Genomic DNA, 22,369 nt, shown 5'->3' on the forward strand with positions numbered 1-22,369 from the left:
ACGAGTTCAGAAATCAATATTTGGTGGAATTACCCTGGTTTTTAATCACAGTTTTCATGCATCTTGGTATGTTCTACTCCACCAGTCTTACACACTGCTTTTGGATAACTTTATGCAAAAATTCAAGCAGTTCAACTTGGTTTGATGGCTTGCGATCATCCATCTTCCTTTTGATTATATTCTAGAGGTTTTCAATTTGGTAATTTTGGTCGTTTTTTTTTTTTTTTTCTAGAGCTGTATATGGACGTTTTTGTGACATCACAATTAACTCACAACAAGCTTTTTTTACAGCAAAGTTACCACATACAACATACAAGAGAATTTGGTTTTATTTTATTGATTTCTTCAACAATATTTACAAACTGGAACAAAATTGTGCAAAAGTGAGGTTGATTTAGTTGGTAAGACTTGATAAATTCCCTTAAATCCTTAAATATCATTTTGTTTTTATTTATTTTTTATATATAAAACGCTAAAGCAGTGTATCAGTAGTTTTTCAGGAAGCATGTGCAAAGCTAATTTAGTGCGTGTGGTTAAAAAAATCATCTTCAATCAGCTTCCACACTGGATCCATCTCAGGCTGCCCTAACCTTGCTTTTAGATGACAAGAAAGGGGTGGAGAAAAAAAGGAAAAGAGAGCGATAGAGCCAGAGAGACAGCAGTGGAATTTTCCGGACCAGCTGGCAATGAAGCCTGTCTGCTGGAGCCGAATGCATTGGCGCTCCCTGAGGATCACCCCCAGTAGAACGCTCGTGCTGCACATTTATAAGAATATATTTGGGAGGAAAGGTGGGAGGCAGACACACGCAGACAGCCTCTGTGCTTCAGATAGGAGAAAAGAAAAAAAAAATTATAGATATAAATATATTTTTATTTGCTTCCACATAAATATTGAATAGCTTCCCTCAAAAATAATTTATACTTTGTGGGAGTAAACAGTGTGGCATCCAAAACGATAGTGTGAAAAGGAGGGAAGTAGGGAAAAAACAAAACCTGAAAAGAGGACGGAAGGCAAGGAAGGTCTTTAAAAAGCCAGAGAAGAGCCCAGGGAGCAAGGGGGCCCAGGGTGAGCGAGTGTGAAGCGACGAGCGAGGCTAATTTAACAGTAGGATGCTACAGTCACACCTGAATAATCATTCCCCTTCTATTCCTGATATTGGCCAAAACATTCATCATTGTTAAACTATTCTCTGAGGTGTATCCGAGCAACGTAATTTGCAAGTTTTCACTTTTAAACATCTAATTGCCTTGGCAACTCCGCCGCGGGAGAGCGGCGCTCGGAATTCTATATTTAAGTTGATTTTCATCACAGTGCCTCAGAAAACAAGAGTCTAACACTGCAAAAATCTCCACTGGCTTCCGAGAGAAAATACAATTACGACTTAGTGACCTGATAAATTGCCAAATCACAGCGTTGTCTGAGCACAGCTTTCCATCCCTAAACGAAACTTATTTTGGCTTTTTTTTCTCCCCTTTCTTCTGCTTAACATTATTCCACTCCGTGTTCAACAACACATTACGAAATGGACAGGGAGGCGAGCTAAATGGATGTCCCATTCTCATTACTTCCTCTATTAGACTGTGTTACAGTATGATTTTTGGCATATCTAAATTGTATCCATAGTTTGTACTAAGGGTCAAAAATATGTACAAAAATGTGATGTGCAATAATGCTGTTGGGAATTCTAAAATTATATGTGAAAATAATTTCTGAGGTGTTTATTGTGAAAACTCATGTCCCAATGACCATACAAATACGATTATTGGTATCCCTAGTCTGGACAGCCAGAGGCCACATTAAATCGGATTTTATGCATTTCTAGACTGTACTTAGATTCGTTTGTGATAGTCCAAACTAAAGCTTTATGCTTGGAATGTGCAATAATGCTGTGTGATATTGTGATATTGATGCAAAATGCAATAAAATTCAAATTGTTTCCTAAATGAATTTAAAAATTTTTAGCACTGCGCTTGGCTGCACTACTTTTTCTCTGTCTAAAAAGTAGTTTGGTGTAGTGGTTACTGTGGACCTTAACCTCACTCTACATCCAGCCTAGATATGTCACATGATCACGGCCTGCAGAGAACACCCTAAATGCAGGTAATTCCATATAAGTTTGCTGTTATTGATGATGATAAAAATATGATGGATCTTACAGCCCTACTCTGGGCAACCAGAAACCATTTGAAATCAGTTATTTGCCAATTTAGATCGAAAACACATTTGGATGTTGTTTGAAATCTGATTATAATCAATGCATCTCAGGTCTGAACACTCTGGCTGATCAAATCGGATTTTCAAATCAGGTCTTTAGCATTTTCCAGAACGTGACGAACAACAAGAAAGAAGTAGGGGGGTCAAAGAACACCACCAAAGGTTAGATAATGATGCCAATCCTTCCCTCGATACCATAGTAACCCATGCAGATACAATTGTGGTGTCAGATTTGCATACCGCAAAAGAGATCTAATCATTTAACAGTGCAGATGCATTTTGCATCAAGAAGCAAAAAAATCTGTAACATTTAATACAATTTGCCTTATATATTATAATGCATGTCCTGTGAGGTGCCTACTGCGTGTGTCCACATGTGATTGCGATACTGAAACGATATATCGTGCAGACCTAATTGTGAGGTATCCTTCCCTTTAAAAAAAGTACAAAAGTCCCTTTTTCTAAACTGTAACTAGCCAAGAACTCATTGTAACAAGCATTAACAAAAGTGCTGTGGGTCATTTTTAAAAAGAAAGCTGAAAGAAAAAAAAAATCTACTGAGGCATAATGCACACAAGGTAATTGCAAGGGTGATGCAAAATGTGGCACTGGAACTGCTGCTGCTTCAGATCACTGCAACCAAGGCGGAATAACAAAAGTCATGTACTTGAATTTTCCCTTTTTCATTGTGCTACAGTCTTTTTTTTGCTACAATTCAATGAAAGAAGAAAAAAAAAAGATCAAAGAGTCCATTTTGATTTAAATTCTTCTCTAAAATATATCAAGTGCTGCTTTAGGCTCTCGGTCCACCCGGGCTGAATGCCGAGCTTCAGCAGCACACGGCCGTGAGTAAACTCGTCAAAAATGTTGTGGTCTTGGCCGGGATCGTCGGTGAGGACGTAGAGCTCGCCCGCGTGAATGTCCGTCAGATTGGCCTGGAAATGGACGGGGTCAAAGCCCACCCACACAGTGTAGCGGTAGATGTCGGAGCGCACAGAGTAGCCCATGACCCGGATGTCGGCCAGGTCGGGGAGGTCTGAGTTTTCCTGGATGGTGTCAGAAGGCCTTGGATACTGGCTGAAGGCAAAGGCTTGGTGGTTGGTCACCCACTCACGTCGGCCCAGCATTCGGACCAGGTTATAGCCCTCCGTGCAGAGCTGGACCTTGAAGGAGGGAGAGGGGCAGCGTCGAGGCAGAGGTAAACCAGCCAGGGCGGCCAGAGTAGGGAAGACATCAACCAGTTCCACCATGCTGCGCATCTCGTAGCCTGAGGAAAGCACAGGGGGAGAGATGGTGAGACAGTACAAAGCTACACAATAAATACATTATATGAACAACACCATCATGACTGTTATTATTATCATTATATTATCCCTCCCCAAAAACACAGTTAAGTACCACCATTTAAAAAATGCAATTATGATTTTTTTTTTCATGATTAATCACAGAATAATGTTATATTTAATACAATTATATGTTAAGTGATTGACACCAAGTGTTTCAAACACTGTTGTTCTAGGATCTATATATGAATTAAAAAATCAGTGTGTTAATGTTATCATAATTATTGTGGGCAACGTATCATGATTTCAGATTTTTAAGTTTTAAATAATCCAATCAAAAGCATAAAATCCAAATTATCTCATACTTACTTGGAAAAAACATCATTTTAAGAACTTAAAACAATGCATTTATTATCTCATACTCATTTATATTTAATATATAGAGTTTAATGTTCTAATGCTGTATAAAAATGCTGTTTTTAATGTTCGTTTTGCCTGGGAACTAAACTAAAAAAAAATAAAGGTCTGTCTAACACTGACACAGCAATGTAAAAGTTAGAACTAAAAACTAACATAATACAATTATTTAATGGTGCCCTAGAATGCTAAACTTAATGTATCTTTGCATAATTAAATAATGAGAGTTCAGTACATAGAGTTGACAAACTGTTAAGTTCAAACAGCATTTCCTCAGAAAGAAAATAATAACAAGGATAATGCAGTGCTGGAAAATAGGCAAATTCCAAAACCTTAAAACTGTTACACAGCAATTTGTTAATGTATTATTAATAAATATACCATCAAAAAAAGTAGGAAACCGTGTCCACTAGTGACAGCCTTTCAATGCTAAATGTAAACAGCTTCTTTGAATGCTTCAAAATATTAAAAAGGCTAAAAGCTAATGCTAGGCTGACGAACTGGTCGACTGAAGCAAATGCTACTGTATGTATCCACGCGGGGTAGCTGAGGGGTCACAGCCGATACGGCTGAACGTAGGGGTGTGTTTAAAAAAAAACGATTCCTTGATTTAAATCGATCTTTATTTGATTGATCCGATATCGATTCGTATAAACCCGAATCCATCTTTAGAAAGCATGTTTTTCTCTTATATGTCTAACCTACATTTTTAACGTCTCATGTTTTATCTCACAAGATCATCCTCGCGAGCACCGCCCTCTGTCTGGGGTAAGCTGGAGCACAGGAGTCGCACTGCGGGGAGTTTTCGTAAAAATGTAAGCAATTTTCTTCTGTATTTTCACTCACTGCTGCCTGTGTTGATCAAACTAGTACATTTAACAATGTTTTAAGTTGTTTTCGGCTGTTGTTTTTGCCTGTACTTTATTCAAACTAATACCCAACCAGCTTAGCGGGTTAGCCAAATCACCAGTTAAGCTAATCCTCCTTTAGCCAGGTTTTCTAGCCTTGCACGTGCTAGACTAGCACCCCCGCACCACTAGCTGCTACATTGCTAACCTAGACTAGGCCAGACCATGCAAACCAATTAAAGGAGATTAGAGTATGTTTGTTTAGTTGGTTGTTAACTAGATAAGCTGTCTCTGTGTGGGTATCTGCACATTTGTGTCAACAATTAGTGAAATAACTGAAGCTGAACATTATTTATTAAAGTTATTTCTTAAAGCTTTTAGCTTTAAGTCCCTTTTTTCCATGCACATCTTTCTTTCACAGTCATTTACTACAGCAAGTAGAAGATCACAGGAGTACTTGCCTACAGTAAATGCATTTCAGTCCTTTGCTGTGGCTCTGAAAATAATAAGATGTCATAAAAATCACCATGAAAGTCAAGAACAAAACCTAATTATACTGCACAGACAGGACATGTACATTATGAAGCTAGAGAATAAGAAGAATATATGCTTATTTTTGTAAGAGGAGTATGCAAACCCTTATGAACAAAAATGGTATTAAAGACTGCACAGCACTGTAGGCACTAGAAATATATATGTATGCTCTTTGCTGTGGGCCATTTGTTCCGAGTAGAGTTAAACAAATCCTTACAATGAATTTCCACAGATCCCAGAGGGCAACAGTCTAGACATATGTAAGAAATCTGTAAGCAGGGTTGCAGCATTTATATAATTCATACAAGCTCCCAGCCACATAAGACAGTAATGAGAGCAAGAATGCTAAATGGTGCTACTTTATGCTGTGGTACAGTCATTAACCATCATTACACTTGCAGTGTTTAAATGCATTCTGAAAGCTAATAAAATCCAGGCTTATACTGAACATTTTAGCACCTTAACCTTAAAGGAGTAGTTTGGCGAAAAAGCATATTACCATGATTTCTTACTTACCTCAGATGCAGTTAAACAGTAAAGACATGCTTCTTATCTGAAGTGAGCTAATGCTGCTAATAAACACTAGGCTTGGCCTGTCACCAATCCCAAATAAATGTGTGACAAAATATATATATATAAAAAAAAATACATAAACCAGTGAATTAAAACCAGATTAAGTTAAACCGCACAAATAGACTGTATTTCCAAATTTGTAAAGGCTTTTTTTTGTTACAAATGTCCAACATCTATCTTATCTTTGTGCTCCTAAACTGATGCTCATGCGTCCTGTTTTTAAACCTTTAGATACCAAACATGTCTTGACAATATCTACAATAAATAAAAGATCAGGATAGTTTAATTTCTTGCCAAAAAAACAGAATTCTTGATGCTTTAGAACAATTGTAAGAGATTCCCCTTGAATGCAGTTTAAACTAATCTACAGTTACAGTAGATACAGAAATAACCAGTGTAAACTATTCAACCCATACTGCTACAGGACACACATGAAAGGGACTCATATTCTGGCATAACACACATTATTTTTCCTTCTTCATCTGACCATAGCTTGATCCAGCTTTCTGTAAATGGTCCAAAAACCTGAATCATTCACAAAAAGTGTTTTCACACTGCAGATAAACCGAACCAATGTTTCAATTGAGCCAGACTAAAGTTTGGTCCTTTGCCTGGTTGACGATTTGCAAAGTTTTAAAGGTCCAGACCAAACAAGGGCCTAAATTATTAGAAATGTTAATCTAGAATCTCCAGTTGTTTCAAACCAAGAAACCAACAATTAGATACCAAACATCAGAATCTACAATAAGTTAAAGTATATAAGTATATTCAGGATAATTTCATTTATTGCCAAATAATCCTTTAATAAACTTCAGCTCAGAATTTAGATTGCAAATACAGATGATGTTCAATGGGAGGGGTAAACTGTTCCATGCTGGCACGGCACCAAAGCGTTAAAGCCTCAGTGTAACATCTATGAAACATTTTTGCTCAATTAAAAGGCAAAAGCAGCAAATGTTCCCAGCAAATTGAAATCAGATACGGAAGGATTGACTTCAACTAACTGCGAGGGGCCGTTCTCCGGGGGGGCTCGCGCAGCCCGTGAGCATGACGGATGGTCCGAGAACGCTTACCTTTGCCAAACTGCTCCTGTGTGCTTTCAAACACGTCCACGAAGGAGAAAGTCTTCTCCCCGGGCCGAGGTAGAGGGGAGGTCACACCTGGCCCGTACACTATTAATGGCACACGGGTGGCCACATCAAAGTTGCTGTACTTGGCCCATTCCCCGTGCTCACCGAGGGACCATCCTGGAAAAGAGAGCGGAATGAGCATCTCCTGGTTTGGGTCAGACACAGAGAGAAAGGGTTCGTCTCATATTATTCTCAGTGGCCTGGTTTGTTAGAGCTCGCAGTGTATGATTAAGAATGTGTTGTTCTCTTCTAATGCTTAAGAGGAAACAGTGATCTCTGCTCTCAGGCTATGACTCAGAGAACGCACTCAACATGATACACTGGTGGAGCTTCGACATCTGCAACACATCTCAGCTACAAAACTACAACGTAAAATAGAATCTGCAACAGTTCGGCAATTATTTAGAGGAAGATGTTTCATGCTCTGTCTATTTTGCTCATCTTCAAAGGCATCAAAAGCACTCAGGAGACTTTAGTCACTCAAGGCTTTTTTTATTTTTTAATAAACAGGGGCCAGTAAAGGATCATCTGATTTGGTTCTGTAAACAATATGCAGACCTTCTATGCTTATTGTTGAAGAGGAAAAATTTAGTGTTTCAACACTGCCATCTAGTGGAGACAACTGAAACGACAAATACAAAGATACTACAAAGTAGTTTCAGATCCTAAACATATAGAGGCTTATATATGTTTCTCAGACAAGGATTAAGCCCGATCCTGGACTACACATCATTTTGAAGGTTGATTTTTTTTTTTTCATTGAAAAGAAAACTAGGCTTAATCCCTTTTTGGGAAACCAACTCCATAAGCAGAATCCACCTCACATGCCTTAATTATCTGGATCAGTTGTGTGACCTTATAAGGGGGAAGGAGGTAAAGTCTTCAGGGTGGTAGATCTTAAGGATGAGAACCCATGATATAAAAGTAGCATATATTGTTGCAACTTTACAGGGAAAATTATTTGTAACTTTTAGTGGAAGTCAAAATATAAGTCATGTTAAAGCATTTTTTTGGCTAGAAGTGACTTTTATTTATTTTCCTGCATTTCTGTCCCCTAAAAGTGCTAATACAAGCAATTATAAATTTTACAAATGTTTATTAACCTGCATCAATAGATTCATGGAAAACATAAGTCAGCCATAAAAGGCCATCCCTAATAATAATAATAATATTATGATTTACATACCATGATCAGACGTGAATACCACAATGGTGTTCTCAGACAAGCCCAGATCATCCAGAGCCTGAAGGATCTTTCCAACCTGTGCATCCACATACGACACAGAGGCAAAATAGTGTTGTCTGATGCGGAGCTTAAAAAAGATAATAAAAATAAAAAACAAGGGAAAAAAGCCAGATTTAGTTACTAGTCACAGTATACTTAGTTACATTAGCACCACATTTTACATTTTTGGCTTCAAGGAACACACTTTTTTTTTCCTCTATTGACTAAAGTCTTATCTTGTACCTGCCTGCACTTCTTAAAGAATAATAATTAATTGCTCAATATATTAATGGAAACTATATAGTTTCCATTAATATATATATATATATATATATATATATATATATATATATATATATATATTAGGGGTGTCACGATCTCGATATTTTATCGAAATCGAATCGAAATGAGGTCACGATCTCGAGTATCGAAGTCAAAAAGAGGATCGACGATCCCTCCTGCGCGCGCTACGCAAATAGCGCAGCGCGCTACGCAAATGGCGCGGCACCAACACAGCGCATCCTATTCATTTAAATAGAGATAGCCACTGCAGCGCAGTCGGCGGGAGTGTGATCACTGTTTTTATCTGTCCAACGGGGGAGGGGGGGAGGGGGTTGGGCGCGCAGGTTTTGTATCTGTATCTAACGGAGGGGTGGGTGCGCGCAGGTGAGAGCGTGTGAACTCGCTGAAATGCGTGTCAGTGTGACTTGAGAACACTGACTATAGATCACAGTGAGGTGGATTAAAAATCTTAAACTTATAATTGACTACACCTGTTGCTTTCCATTGAATTAAAAAAACATCTTTCTCTCAGATAAAGTAAACACAAGCGTGTTTCTGACTAAAATAAAAGCTTTTCAGGAGAGATATAAGTTATGTGTAAATATTTATAAGACAATACCCACATCACTTATCTAACCAGCCTGTACTGATTTCTGCCCCCCAATAATGCTTTCAATAACCTCTTGTAACCCCTGGGAGCCAGGGGTTACACTCTAATAGCCTTTAATAGTCTTCAGTAGCCTTTAAAAGACTTACCTGGCGGCCGTGGTGTGTCCACTAAACTCCGTAGTTATAAACATCCTGAGGTTAGCAGCGCGCTAACTGACCTGTTTATAATGTAATCCGAGCAGTGCCTCCGTGTCGGCTGTTCTAACCTGCTGCTGTTAGCTGCTTGGGCTGAAAGATGAACTGTAGTGAGCTGTATTATCCGGTTAGTGGGGTTAAAACCTTTATTTGTTTACAGAAACAGTAAAAACGGACTGGCTGAGCTCTGTAGCCCGTGGCTGGGCTGTACTGAAGTAGTGACTGAGTGAAGAGAGCGGGGCTTGTGCTGCTGCTGCTAGTGGTTGGATGAAGAACTGCAGCTTCATGTAATGAGCAGTTTCACCAGCCATCCACACACAGCTCTGATAAACTGCTTGTTTTAATAGTGCACACTGTTGCTACCAAAAAAAGTCACTAGATGGCATTACCATATATATCTTAATAAATAATAATAATAATATTTATAATATTTATAATAATAATAATAATAAATATATTATTTAAATTTTATGAGGCATAAAATAATAACAAGAAAAAAAAACAAGAAAATCGAGAATCGAATCGAATCGTGACCCTCAAATCGAAAATGAAATCGAATCGAGGATTTAGAGAATCGTGACACCCCTAATATATATATATATATATATATATATATATAGCATTTTTATTTGCTTAAAAAGTGTGTGTATGTGTAAATCATGTGACCTCCCAGATATTCTTAAGGTTTTAATAATGTGTATTTTTTTTAATGTAAAAAAAGAAACAGCGTTAGATTGGCGAAATAAAATAATATTTATATTAGTGGTGTCAATCGCTTAAAAAAACTATTGTATTATTTCACCACAATATTCCACAATTAATCATAATTAAAATAATATATATTTTTTAATGCTGATACTGTATTTTTGAGAGAGGGGCAGTAATAATAGTAAAGTGTGATTTAGGCTTGGCAGACTTTTTCATGTATTATATTATCTCAGGCTATAATATCTATAGAAAATTAGAACCAGGGTTTGAATGCAAAACAATGACATTTTCTAAACAAGTCTTTGGAATTTGGAAAGATTGATTGATTGAGTAGGTTTTTAACGCCGTGCCGACACACTAGGGTCATTTTTATGGCGGCACTTAACTCAGTTCTTCAAACTGCGTCATTAAAAAAAAAATTATACACAAACAATTATAAAAGATGTTTTATATTTAAAAAAAGTAAAAAAATATATAATTTTTCCAGGTGCTGCAGTTTAAAGCACATTTGGCATCTCACTTTCATTAAAACAAAACTCAATCTATCTTAGTGCAGTGGTTTGCAGTCCATTAAAATGTGTTTTATAGTAAGTCTGTCTTTACAAAGATGACAGGTTGGAGCATCTTCTCTAGTTAGTAGATGTTTGGTGCGTCAACATGGAGTGTCCGATTCTACATTTTGTATGGATGGTTTGGTGTAGACGACTGTCCATTCTAGTGTAGGTTCGTCCAACTTTTTCCTCTATGTCATACAGTTTGTTAAATGTTTTACTGTCCCGTTCATTCTGCCATTTGTTTTTGAAATATGTGAAGATCTTTGAATAGCTGTCTCTGGGTGGAATGGGTCGTGTGCTGATTCTGTCTACAGTGGATGTTCTGGGAATTCGATCCGCTCGTTCAATTTGGAAAGATAAACGACCTGTTTTATGATAAGCACCCTATCCTGCCTATGCTGTACCTGGAAGTCTTTAGGGATTGGTCCATACGGGAAGCTTATATTGAGAGCCTGGACGTCCTCTCTCTTCCGGATGTCCATCCACGGGTTGTAGGCCACATCTGGAAGCTTCTTAGGAACTTCTGGGTCTGGAGCCAGTGTCATGTTCTCAATAGGGTAAAGCTTGAGGTATTCCTATGATATAGTTCACAACTTTTATAAAACTACAGTCAAACATGAGACCTTGCACTAAGATCAGTATTGAAAATACCTGTGGAATTCTGAAGGGAATGTGAGGTTTGTAGAAGCCCACTGCTAGAAAGAATGGAGTTTCAGTATCCCTCATAGACTTGAGCAGCTTTATTGCCTCTGCTGTGTTCTCCAGGTCAGGCAGCGTTCCCAGCGGCATCTCAGACACATTCACTGGGCATAGCAGGTTACTGTGGAGTGTTCCATCTTTATCTTTACAGACCTGATGCAGAGTCAGGAGAAGTTACAAAGAGACAAAATGTCTGACATGTATGTATTCCTCAATCCTCCATTATTACTGACAAAAAAATAACATTTTAACCCTAAAAATGAGAGAATGCAATTCTTAAAGGCACCTATAAAAAGAGCACCGCAATTAAGTGGACATTCCACCAGTTTTTAAACATTCTGCATTATCCGATTAACAGGATGTTAAAATACTTTTATGGCACCTATTTTTTAAAGTGATGGTCACTAGAACCAGCAGTCATAATGCATTTAAATATATTTTTCTTCAGGTAGTATTACACCCCGCATGAATCTCTTAAAATACATTTTAGGCCAAAACACCTAAATTTAATAAATTTAAAAAAACAACAAAAAAAATATTCTAGGATTCAGAAAGTGTATGCTGATACATTTCACTTCTCACTAACTTATAAATTACATTAAGGGAGTGCTGGCTACCACCAGTAAGATGGAGACGCTATATCTTAAAATGCTTTGTAATATGTACGACTTGTAGAACAGGGTCAGAAGCTTCTGATTCACTCCAAAGTCTCCTCAAAAAGTACAGAACATGGATGATTCGTATGGATCAACCACCTAATGTACTCTTAGCGTAGACGCTCAGATACGTATAAGAAGAGACCTTCTTATACGTACTTTTATGAATAATCACTGGACTGCGATTCTAAATTCCCTTAGGGTCAAAGCCGATTTCCTGTCTTCGACACATTATGTTTGTGGTTATTATGTGGTTCATGACACACCATTCCACAAATGTTTGCATCTCTGCAAAATAATTTGTAAGGCTGTCGTCACGTTGTGCTAAGCTCAGAATGGCAGGATCATCAAAGAATTTAAATAAAAAGTCCTCAGGGTACCTACTTTTACAGTCATAAGTAAAAAGTGTGAATAGCAGTGGATAACTAATACAACCTTGTACTTAATGTTCTCAACTGTTTACTTTCACCTACTTGCTGTGTTTAGTTTCTCTAGAACGGAGAAGTTCACATAAAACGATTCTGAATTAATTTATTAAGTTTTACCATGTAGTTAAGCACAAATTTTAATAGAATCAAATTATATAATATAGTATATTATGTATATGGCTATATGGATATATAGTAAATTCCATTTCAGAATATTCTTAATAGTTAAAAGCTCAAAAGTTCATTGCTCCTTACAGTAGTAACTGAATTATTATGCGATAACCCTACTATTATATTAGAGGCATAAATGGTCTTAAAAAAACATTTTTGTAGACATTAAACAAACAAATACCACAATTATCTGTCCTCAACATTAAACACACACTGTAGGAGTGAGTTATTGTAGGTACTGACTTTTTTGAAAGGTTTTAAAAGCTTTATATTTAGTTTTGGACGTACTCAGCATTGCTCAAGATTGGTCCTAGACACTGTAAATCCATCAAAATATACCCCAGCATCTGACCAATAAAACCTCAATCTCTGTCTGATTTACAGTGATAAACACTGTAAATGGGTAAGGCCAGACTGCTAGATCTGTCTTGGGTGGTAATTTCCAGTTTAAATTGGGGAGCCGGGGAAGCAAAACACTCACACACACTAACCTTCCTCTTTTCATAGCTGAAAGAGGGTGGATGATACGGCGGTACAGACCAGCTGTATGGGTAATCATCCGTGTGATTGGAGGCGATGCCTTGAGGTCAAACACACCAAACAGAGTGATCATTAGTGCAACTTTAGACAACACAGTTATAACAGTTTAGGGAGGTTTTGATCTCTCACACAGCATCCACACAGCAAACATACAGAGGAGAGGAAGGGAGGGATACTGCCTATATTAGGCAATATCAAATAAAGCAAACATAGTCATGTAGGGTCTACTGAAGTATTGTGGAAAACTTAAGTTTTACTAAGTGTATGTCTTTCTTAAAAACTCTACTTTTTTCGTGTGCTTTAACTAAAGCACTTTATTTCACTATTTTTTTTACCTTATCTCATTATCTTACTTTATTTATTTATTATTATTATTATTATTATTATTATTATTATTATTATAAATCTTTGTTTTTTCTTTTTAATGCACTTTAATTGTCATTTTATTTTAACAATTGGTCTTTTAATTTAAACTGTCCTAATGCTTTTATTTCTCATGTAAAGCACTTTAAATTGCCAAGGTGTGAAAGGTGCTACATAAATAAATTTGCTTGCCTTAAATAAATACACTGAAATGCCAAAAATCATGGGAAAGAGCTAGCCTGTGGAATCTAAAGAATCCTACACTGACCTGTGGCATGTGTGTGTAGGCTCTCCTGCACTGAATGTGGTTGGTATTTCTGCCATATTCAATTGTCTGTTTGCATGGACAAATCTAGCCAGATACTGCCAGTCAGGATTATCAATGACTTTTGCAAAAAAAAAAAATGTCAAGCAAAACCTCATATTTCCAAAACAGAAAATTTACAGAGGATAAAAAAAAATCTTAATTTTTAATGGACATCGGAATAAACACAATTTCCTTTTAATTTTTTCTGAAGAATTTCTATTCGCATTGTCACAAAAACAGCAAAAATAGACTGGGTCCCATACTTAAAAATACTGATATGCCTGTAATTCTGCCATGACTATGATCTCTGCATGTTCTTATTTGTTTAGAGTGATACTATGTCGATAATTGGCTTCATTTATTCATTCATTTTAAAAGTCTGACATGCAAAAAATGTCCCACATTTGGCGAATTCACCCTAACTTAAACCATATAATCAAGTTCACTGATTCACCAATACCTGGATGAAAAACCTTCCCCACAGACAAGGTGGTGTACCCGTTTGTTTTGAAATACTGTGGGAGTGTGGTGTAGTTTCCAGCACTGACTCTCCAGTAGGACTTGAAGTCATACAGTTTGGTGGTGTCTGGTCTTCGGCTTGTTAGAAAAGAGGTCCTACTGGGTCCACATACTGCTTGCTTTGGGAGAGGGACAAGAAAAACAAGTAAAAGCAACATTAAAATTAAAATATCTGTAAAATGTGTGCACGTAAAGTTCAACATAATTATCACTATTAAGATATGTATTTTAAAGAATAAGGATAAAAAGGTAAGGTATAAAAGGTATAAAGTTGTTTATAGTTCATACAAACACTGTGAAATAATATATATTTTAAAATTCACTATTCATTCCCAACATTATTACAAATTGTATACAGTTTTCTTTCAAGATCGGAAATTACCATTAATTATTCCACTTAATATTTATCATGGTGTCTCTATATTTAGCTGAGGTAAAGTTTAAGCTGACCACCCAGTCATGGTTATAATATCAAGATAATTAAAATAGTATTAGAAAAGCAACAGCTCTGGAAAATAAGAGACCACTAAAAATTATGACTTTCTTTGGTTTTAAAAATGATTTTACCAAATTGAAAACCTCTGGAATATAATCAAGAGGAAGATGGATTATCACAAGCCATCAAACCAAGCTGAACTGCTGAAATTTTGCACCAGGAGTAAAGGCATAAAGTTATCCAAAAGCTGTGTGTAAAACTGGTGGAGGAGAAAATGCCAAGACGCATAAAAACTGTGATTAAAAACCAGGGTTATTCCACCAAATATTGATTTCTGAACTCTTAAAAGGAATATGAACTTTACGATTATAACGTTATGAAATTTTCTTTGCATTATTTGAGCTCTGAATCTTTTTTGTTATTTCAGACATTTCTCATTTGTATTGCATGCTAGTAAAAATATGAAGAAATGCAACTGGGAAAATAGAATTTCTGTGTAATCTGAAGTCTTACAAATATGAGAAACAGTAAAAAGAATAAATAAAATTTGATAAAGTACTAATAAAAAGGTAAGAGTAAAGTAAAAGAAGTAAAGTGAGTAAAGTAAGAGTACCTGTGCCCAAGCATTGAAGAACACTGTGCTTTTAGAGGCAAGCTGGTCAATATTTGGAGACTTTACCACTGGATCAGAGTAGCAGCCCAAGGCTGGCCTCAGATCATCAGCTATGAGGTAGAGCACATTGAACTTCCCTAAAAAAAAACAGAGTTAAACAGTGAGTTCAGCACACAGCAGGGCACAGGCTAAGTTCAGGATACACACTGAAGCTTCCAGATACCTTTGGCTAATATTCCCGTTTCCATAAAGTGTAAAAGCAGGACAGACAGCCATGCGTGAGTGGAGGAGAGCATCCTGCAGCTACACAGGGAGTAAAAATCCGTCCTCCGCCTGAAAACCCCTTAAATCCCCCTCTCTCTACATCCTGCACCACTGCTCTCACTCCGGCAGGTTGTTGTGCTGTGTTTCCGGGTTTTATAGACCCGCCCCCTCCGCGCTCCTATTGGTGGAGATTTGCGTGAGGCGAAACTTCTCTGTAGGTAAATGTTTACCATTTATTGGTACACAAATGTAGCCTCTCCTGCTGAAATAAAACTTATTATTATTATTATTTTTAAGTGAAAGTATATAGACCCTTTAAAAGTATATAGTATAAAGTAGTAGAAAGTATATAGTTCCTTTATATAGACACACTTCTTCATATTATAGAGCATTATAACTTTCAGTAGCTTCATTTAACATATTAAAATGAAATAAAATACATTCAGTGCACGGTGTGCAAAAGTAATGAAACATTACAATATATAACACATATTTCCCCCAATATGTTCAATTTAAAAAATGGGATGATAAAAAAACTGAATGTAAATAAAATAAAAAAATACGAAAAAGAGTGTATTGGTTTATTCATGATAAAATTGTGACACAATTACAAAAATAATTGATTTTGTTCAAAAACAGGCATAATGTTATAATAAATTATTAATATTTGTCATATATTCCTGGTTTTAAATAATAAATAAATAAATACAATGTAATGTATTACATTACATTCCTTTAAGTAATTTGTTTGTTCCATTATGGACAAGGTTTTGTTCTGGCAACAACATACAAGTATTTAAAATTGCAATATTATATATATTCCATACAAACATAAGTATACATAAATATAATTAATAACAATAGAACTGGTAATAATAGAATAAAATAATTTAAAGAATCATTTATTTTAATAAAAAGTCACCAGGAGTCATCAGGAGTCATCAAATGTATAGCGTGAAATATATCACATGTATTGAATGACTGTGTGAATGTATCACTGTGCTTTTGTTTGGGCAGCACTAGCTTAGAGGCACGTGGGAAATTCCGCGTTATGTAATACTGACATTTCTCAGATTACTTCCTTTTACTTTCATTTAGAGGAAGAGTTTTCTGTTAAAAGAACTGAGAGAGCAGTTCCCTTCACTCAACTCTCAGCTGATTCCATTCACAACAGCGGTCAGTACAGAAGCTCCACAGACAGCATTATGGGTGAGTTGCTCCAGATTACTTACTAATTAAACTAGTTACAGATAGTTTTATTTTTTTCTTTACATGCTTCTTCTTGGTTGGAATGAAAACCTGTAGTCATGCCAGTATGTGTGATTAAGGCTGGGCACCCTGATCATGGAGTATCATTGTGTCAGTCTGTGACACAAACTATTGTACATTAACTCGTTTTTAAATCTGTAGCACCTCAGGTGATCTTTTACATGTCACTCCTAGCTTGCATATTTGGAGACGTAATGAAGATCGACACTACTGGAGCGTCTGAGAAAACAGCACGCCAGGACAAACTAACAGTTAAGGGTGAGTCCTCCACCTGCCTGACAGATTTATCTCATCAAGACTAAACAAGAACGACATAATGGACCTGCTTACATCTAATAGCCTGGTTTACACATGGCATTAGCATGTGTTTTTTGTAATCAGATCATGTCCAAATATCGCTCATTGTGATCAGACTGCAATCAGACCACTCAAACCACACCATTCAGAGGTGGTCAGAGACAGATCTCTTCTACATATAACATATATCATATAACATGCCTTTTCTGTTTGCAGCATAGCCGTATAAATTTCATACAAACACTGTGTGACAATGCATTCATCAGGATTTACTGTAAACGAACACATTATTACACACAGAGAAATATATAATATATATTATATATAACCTTCACATTAATGTACTTTTTTAAATGAGAAAATAATAATAAAAATAAAATTATGTAGGGCTAAAAGGCGCAGTATTTTGATAATGACCCGTTTAATACAAGTGTAAATGATTTTCTATGATCAGATTCCATTAGTCCATAATCTCAATAATCTTGCTGAATGTGTGCTAACCCTAATCCTAACCCTGAGAGATAGAGAAAAATTGAGAGAGAGAAAGTGAAAGTGAAAGGAGAAATTGAGTGAGAGAGATAAACCATAGACTATACTTATATACAGTTTATGAGGTAAACATAAATATAAAGAGTGAGAGAGAGAGAGAGAAAGAAACAGAGAGAGATATAAAAGAAAGTGAGAGAAAGAAAGATAGAGTGAGTACAGAAAAAGAGAGATAAAGAAAAAGTAAGAGAGATAGAGACAGAAAACAAATAGGGAAAGAGAGAGATAAAGAGTGAGAGAGAGAGAAAAGAAGGAAGTGAGATTGTGCAAGGGAGACATTTTTATGGTTTTGAGGTATTTTGAGTGATACTTTTCTGTTCAGTAAAGCCACATAATAAAACCACTTATATTAATAGAATTACAAAAAAAAAATCAGGCTAGACTGAATTTTGGCTAGGACTGGATGTGGAAGTGTTTTAATGGCAAGTGTAAACAGAATCAGAACAGGAGTAAACAGGCCCCTATAATGTACCAGTGTGCGCTTCTTGCTACAGGGGTGGAAGCCTCGAATAAGCTGGCCGAGCACGACCTGAAGAGAATGCAGCAGTACAAGTCCATCATCACCAGAGTTGGGGCAGCGAAGCAGATGGATCCAGAAGTGATTGCTGCCATCATATCCAGAGAGTCGAGGGCCGGAGCTGCTCTTGTGGACGGCTGGGGAGATCACGGCAATGCTTTCGGACTCATGCAGGTAAGAGCAGTTATTCTGTCAGAAATTCTAAAAACACATTTACATGCACTTGGGTAATTGGATAATGGGCAGACTTCAGGTTCACAAGAATCAGGCTTTGATCTTAATTATGCTTACAGTAACTCTACAACCAGCCAATAATTACACAGATTCATGTGACATAAAATTCCAACTTCCTCCTTCCTCTTTTTGTAAACATGGACCCACTTTACTGGTAAAAGCACCGTTTCCCAAAAGCATCTTAGCATTAAGAACATATTTTCATGGAAAGAGAATAGTCAATGTGATGCATTGCTTAACCATGTAAAAATCATCAGTGTGCTTTAAAAAACCCCACCAAAGAATATATCTTAATTTTGTATGGTTTCTAATTTAATAACTATACAAAACTATAATATATCCAGTTCCATTTGTATGCATATTTGTGTGCAGACTAAGAAACCGAAAGAATAAGAAGTAAAAATATATATTTTTTAATTTTCATGAAGAATGAAGGGCCAGATTTCATTGAAGAACAAACAAACTGAACTACCAACCACAAAACATATATTTTATTCATTTCATATTGGTTTTACTTCACTTTTATTGCACAATAACTAATAGCATCATCTGTGTTAATAGTTCCTTGTTCTGTATATTTTTTTATATTGAAGGCATACAAAATGTGATAATTGTGATATTAGAAGTGTTAACAAAAAAAATAATAATTATACATTGTAAATGTCAATTCTTGGAAGTACACACTGGAAAATAAAGAATTACCAAAAAAAAAGAATACAGGACTCCAAAGAAAAGTAATATTGAATATAAATCACTACTACAACATATTAATGTATACCTAACATTGTTTTGATATCACATGTATTGTGCTTTTTATGGGCTTTACAGTAAAACTGAAATAACATAACACATAATAAGTTATATGTTATGTTATGTGTTATGCTATAGTATAATATTGTTCTGTTCGATCCAGAAGACTAGAATTTTTAACCCAAGGGACAAATAAACTGAAGAATATTGCAGGTCAACTCCTATTTGATACCTGCACTATAATTTATATCATTAATGTCTGCTGTGATTCATTTTCAATTCTACTTTATTCAGATCGACAAGCGCTACCACACTCCGAAAGGGGCCTGGAACAGTGAAGAGCACGTCACACAGGGCACTGAGATTCTGATCGATCTAATTCAGAAAATTCAGAAAAAGTTCCCCAGCTGGCCCTTAGAGCACCAATTTAAAGGTAATTTCTGTTCCTGTTTTTTTTTTTCTAAAGGACATGTTTAAAAGTCATATGACTGTACTTACACTAACCTCAAATTCCTCTTTTTACATAAATGTTAACATAATCAAATTGGCATTGTTCATTGGGTAACACTTTACTTGAAGGGTACCTACATAGGAGCTTAATAAGACATTTATAAGCATTAAGTAATGCATTTCTAAAATTTGATTTATACAGTACAGTAAACTTTGCACACACCTCTTCTCATTCAATGTGTTTTCTTTCTTTTTATAACTTTTTACATTGTAAATGTATTATGACTATATACCTAAATTTATTATGACTATATATACTAAGATTATATTAAAGCTATACAGGAACAAGTGAAATTATTTAGTAAACAAAAAGTGTTAAAAAAAACAAAATGTTTTATGCTTTAAATTCTAGCCACATTGAGCTTTAGATTTTTGCACTCTTGGAATTTTCTCAGTGGCTGCATGGGGTAGAGTGACCTTTTCTCAGCATCTTGAAGGAGTTCCTGGAGGTGATGAACAATAGTTACTCCCAAATCACCGTCTCAGTTGGGTTAAGGCAGGGATGTATTAAGTACTAGAGACCCAGACTTGAGTACAAGTAAAAGTGCTATGACAGTGATAATGTGGGTTTGGAATGATTCAGAACTTTTTTGAGTAACGATGCAGCTCATAAAAATGTATCAAAATATGTAGTGAAGTAAAAGTGGAAGTATGAGGAAAAACTAATACTCCAGTTGATACAGAGATGCATTTTAGTACTTAAGTACAGTAGTGACGTAGTTCTACTTCATTACAATATAACTCTGGGTTTAGGTCAGGTGGCTGTGGAGGCCAACCTTTTTTGGTATACTATGTAATTTCATATGTGTCTCTTTATTGTTTTGATGTCTTTAACATTAATCTACAATATAGAAAATAAATTAAATACAGAAGTAAACAAAAACATTGAATGAGATGTGTCCATACTTTTGACTAATACTGTATGTGCATTATTTGTATATTTATGAATAAGATGTTGTTTAAAATAAAGAAGATTGTATTTATATAATATGTGTCATAAATATGATTTATGAGAGAGAAAGAACATTTATCTAGGGCTTGAAAGGACATTTCCAATACATTACATGTCTAATAAAATTTGCATAGTCAAGGTGTTATGAATGTAAAATGTGCAACCATTTCAGTTTGAGGGCCTCAAAATCATTCATGGAACTTATGTCGTGTTGTGAGTAATAGCCTAAGCTAGTCATAAATATCCAAATATCCAAATAAATGCAGTATTCAATTCAGTATCCTTTAAATAAAGTGTAGTCTGTTGTGTTATTTTTTATGGAAGTCTGTGCTGGTTGATATTTAATCCATTCTCTCTTCTACAGGAGGAATAGCAGCCTACAACGCTGGCGTCGGGAACGTTCGCACATACGAGCGGATGGACATCGGGACCACGGATGACGATTACTCTAACGATGTGGTCGCCAGGGCCCAGTGGTTTAAACGCAACGGCTACTGAGAAACACGTGTCCATTCCACGTTATCCCATAAAGCACTGATTAACATCCCATGATGTACTGAATATCTTGTGCACTGACTGTTATAAATCTATATGTTGCATTATTCATCATTCCCTACCTTCAATGAAACTGCTGGACCATAGTGCTAATGTTACAAGTTAAAACTTTTTATACTGCTGTTAGTAACAAATTCTTGTTCTTTCAAATATGTTACAAAACAAACGTAATCTATGTAACTGTTAAATATAATTTTATCAGTTTAATAACTGGTTATAATCTATAATAAAGGCTACATCTTTATCTTATTATTTTTTGTCTACAAATATGTTTGTGTTGTAATTCATTGTAATTTACCTTGTCTTTTCATTTCAATTTCATTTCTGAAAAAAGGGTGTCCTGTAACTTTTGATTCGCCTTCTACTTTCTTTTTTGCTGTCAAATACAGTAAAATGAATTATTTATTTTTACTCAAGCTACTAGTAAAAAAAAGTAGATTAAAGTATACTGAGCATTATTATGCTATAGTGCACTAAAGTGTTCTTGTAGCCACATTATTAATCAGTATATTTAAAGACTACTAAAGACTAACTTTTTTATACTTTATTTTTGTACATTATACTTTAATTGTATTAAAATAGCACAAAAGTCTTACTTAAAATTGTGCTTAGTGTACTTAACTGTACTAAAATAGAACTATTTTAAATATACTTAAGTAATATTTAAACATACTACTTCATGTATGTAACCACATATTTTAAATATGCTTACAGTAAAAGTATAATACATTTAATGAGTATTACAACTGTATCTCTATTATACACCAGGTATATTAGGAATTGATGTTAAATATATGTGATCTATTTACATTAATACAAAAATATGCTTCTTGTTCCTGTCTTTTGTAAGTAGCACATTTCTAGTTTACTTCGTTGGGTATAAAAATTTTAATATACTGTGCTACAATTTTTAGAGTGTTACAAATTAATTTAAAATTTTATAAATATAATAATTTTATTTTACTTCCTAAAAAGTTAGCTAATACATTGTATTTTAAGTTAACACACTTTGCAAAAAATGTACAAAAGTATATTTGGAAATGATTACTTTACTTTGGAAAGTATTTTAGAAGTGTTGAATTACAACTAAAAGTGTGCTTCATAGTAGTCCATTTCTTTTTAAATACACTATATTTTACTTTTTAAAAAGTATGATCAAAGTTTACTTTC

General features: G+C 35.5%; 2 protein-coding genes across 3 annotated transcripts; one reads left to right on the top strand and one right to left on the bottom strand.

The window, feature by feature from the left end:
• Positions 1–311: 311 nt before the first annotated feature.
• ids (iduronate 2-sulfatase) lies at positions 312–15,741 on the bottom strand. Its single transcript, XM_049484181.1, has 9 exons — positions 15,529–15,741; positions 15,306–15,442; positions 14,198–14,375; positions 13,019–13,107; positions 11,225–11,425; positions 10,978–11,148; positions 8,187–8,313; positions 6,944–7,117; positions 312–3,482 (listed from the first exon to the last, which is right to left on the bottom strand). The coding sequence occupies exons 1-9, from the start codon at positions 15,599–15,601 to the stop codon at positions 2,956–2,958; spliced, it is 1,677 nt and encodes a 558-aa protein (XP_049340138.1). The 5' UTR covers positions 15,602–15,741; the 3' UTR covers positions 312–2,955.
• Positions 4,652–21,451, top strand: LOC103032479 (lysozyme g). 2 transcript variants are annotated; one of them, XM_007233023.4, is made up of 6 exons: positions 4,652–4,730; positions 16,668–16,778; positions 16,980–17,096; positions 18,176–18,372; positions 19,477–19,615; positions 21,009–21,451. In XM_007233023.4, the coding sequence occupies exons 2-6, from the start codon at positions 16,775–16,777 to the stop codon at positions 21,140–21,142; spliced, it is 591 nt and encodes a 196-aa protein (XP_007233085.3). In that variant the 5' UTR covers positions 4,652–4,730; positions 16,668–16,774; the 3' UTR covers positions 21,143–21,451. The 2 variants fall into 2 exon arrangements, with proteins under 2 accessions (XP_007233085.3, XP_022539185.2); XM_022683464.2 differs by having other exon boundaries at positions 17,013–17,096.
• The last annotated feature ends 918 nt before the right edge of the window (positions 21,452–22,369 follow it).

This window comes from Astyanax mexicanus, chromosome 10, assembly GCF_023375975.1.
Source record: "Astyanax mexicanus isolate ESR-SI-001 chromosome 10, AstMex3_surface, whole genome shotgun sequence".
Lineage (NCBI taxonomy): Eukaryota > Metazoa > Chordata > Actinopteri > Characiformes > Acestrorhamphidae > Astyanax > Astyanax mexicanus.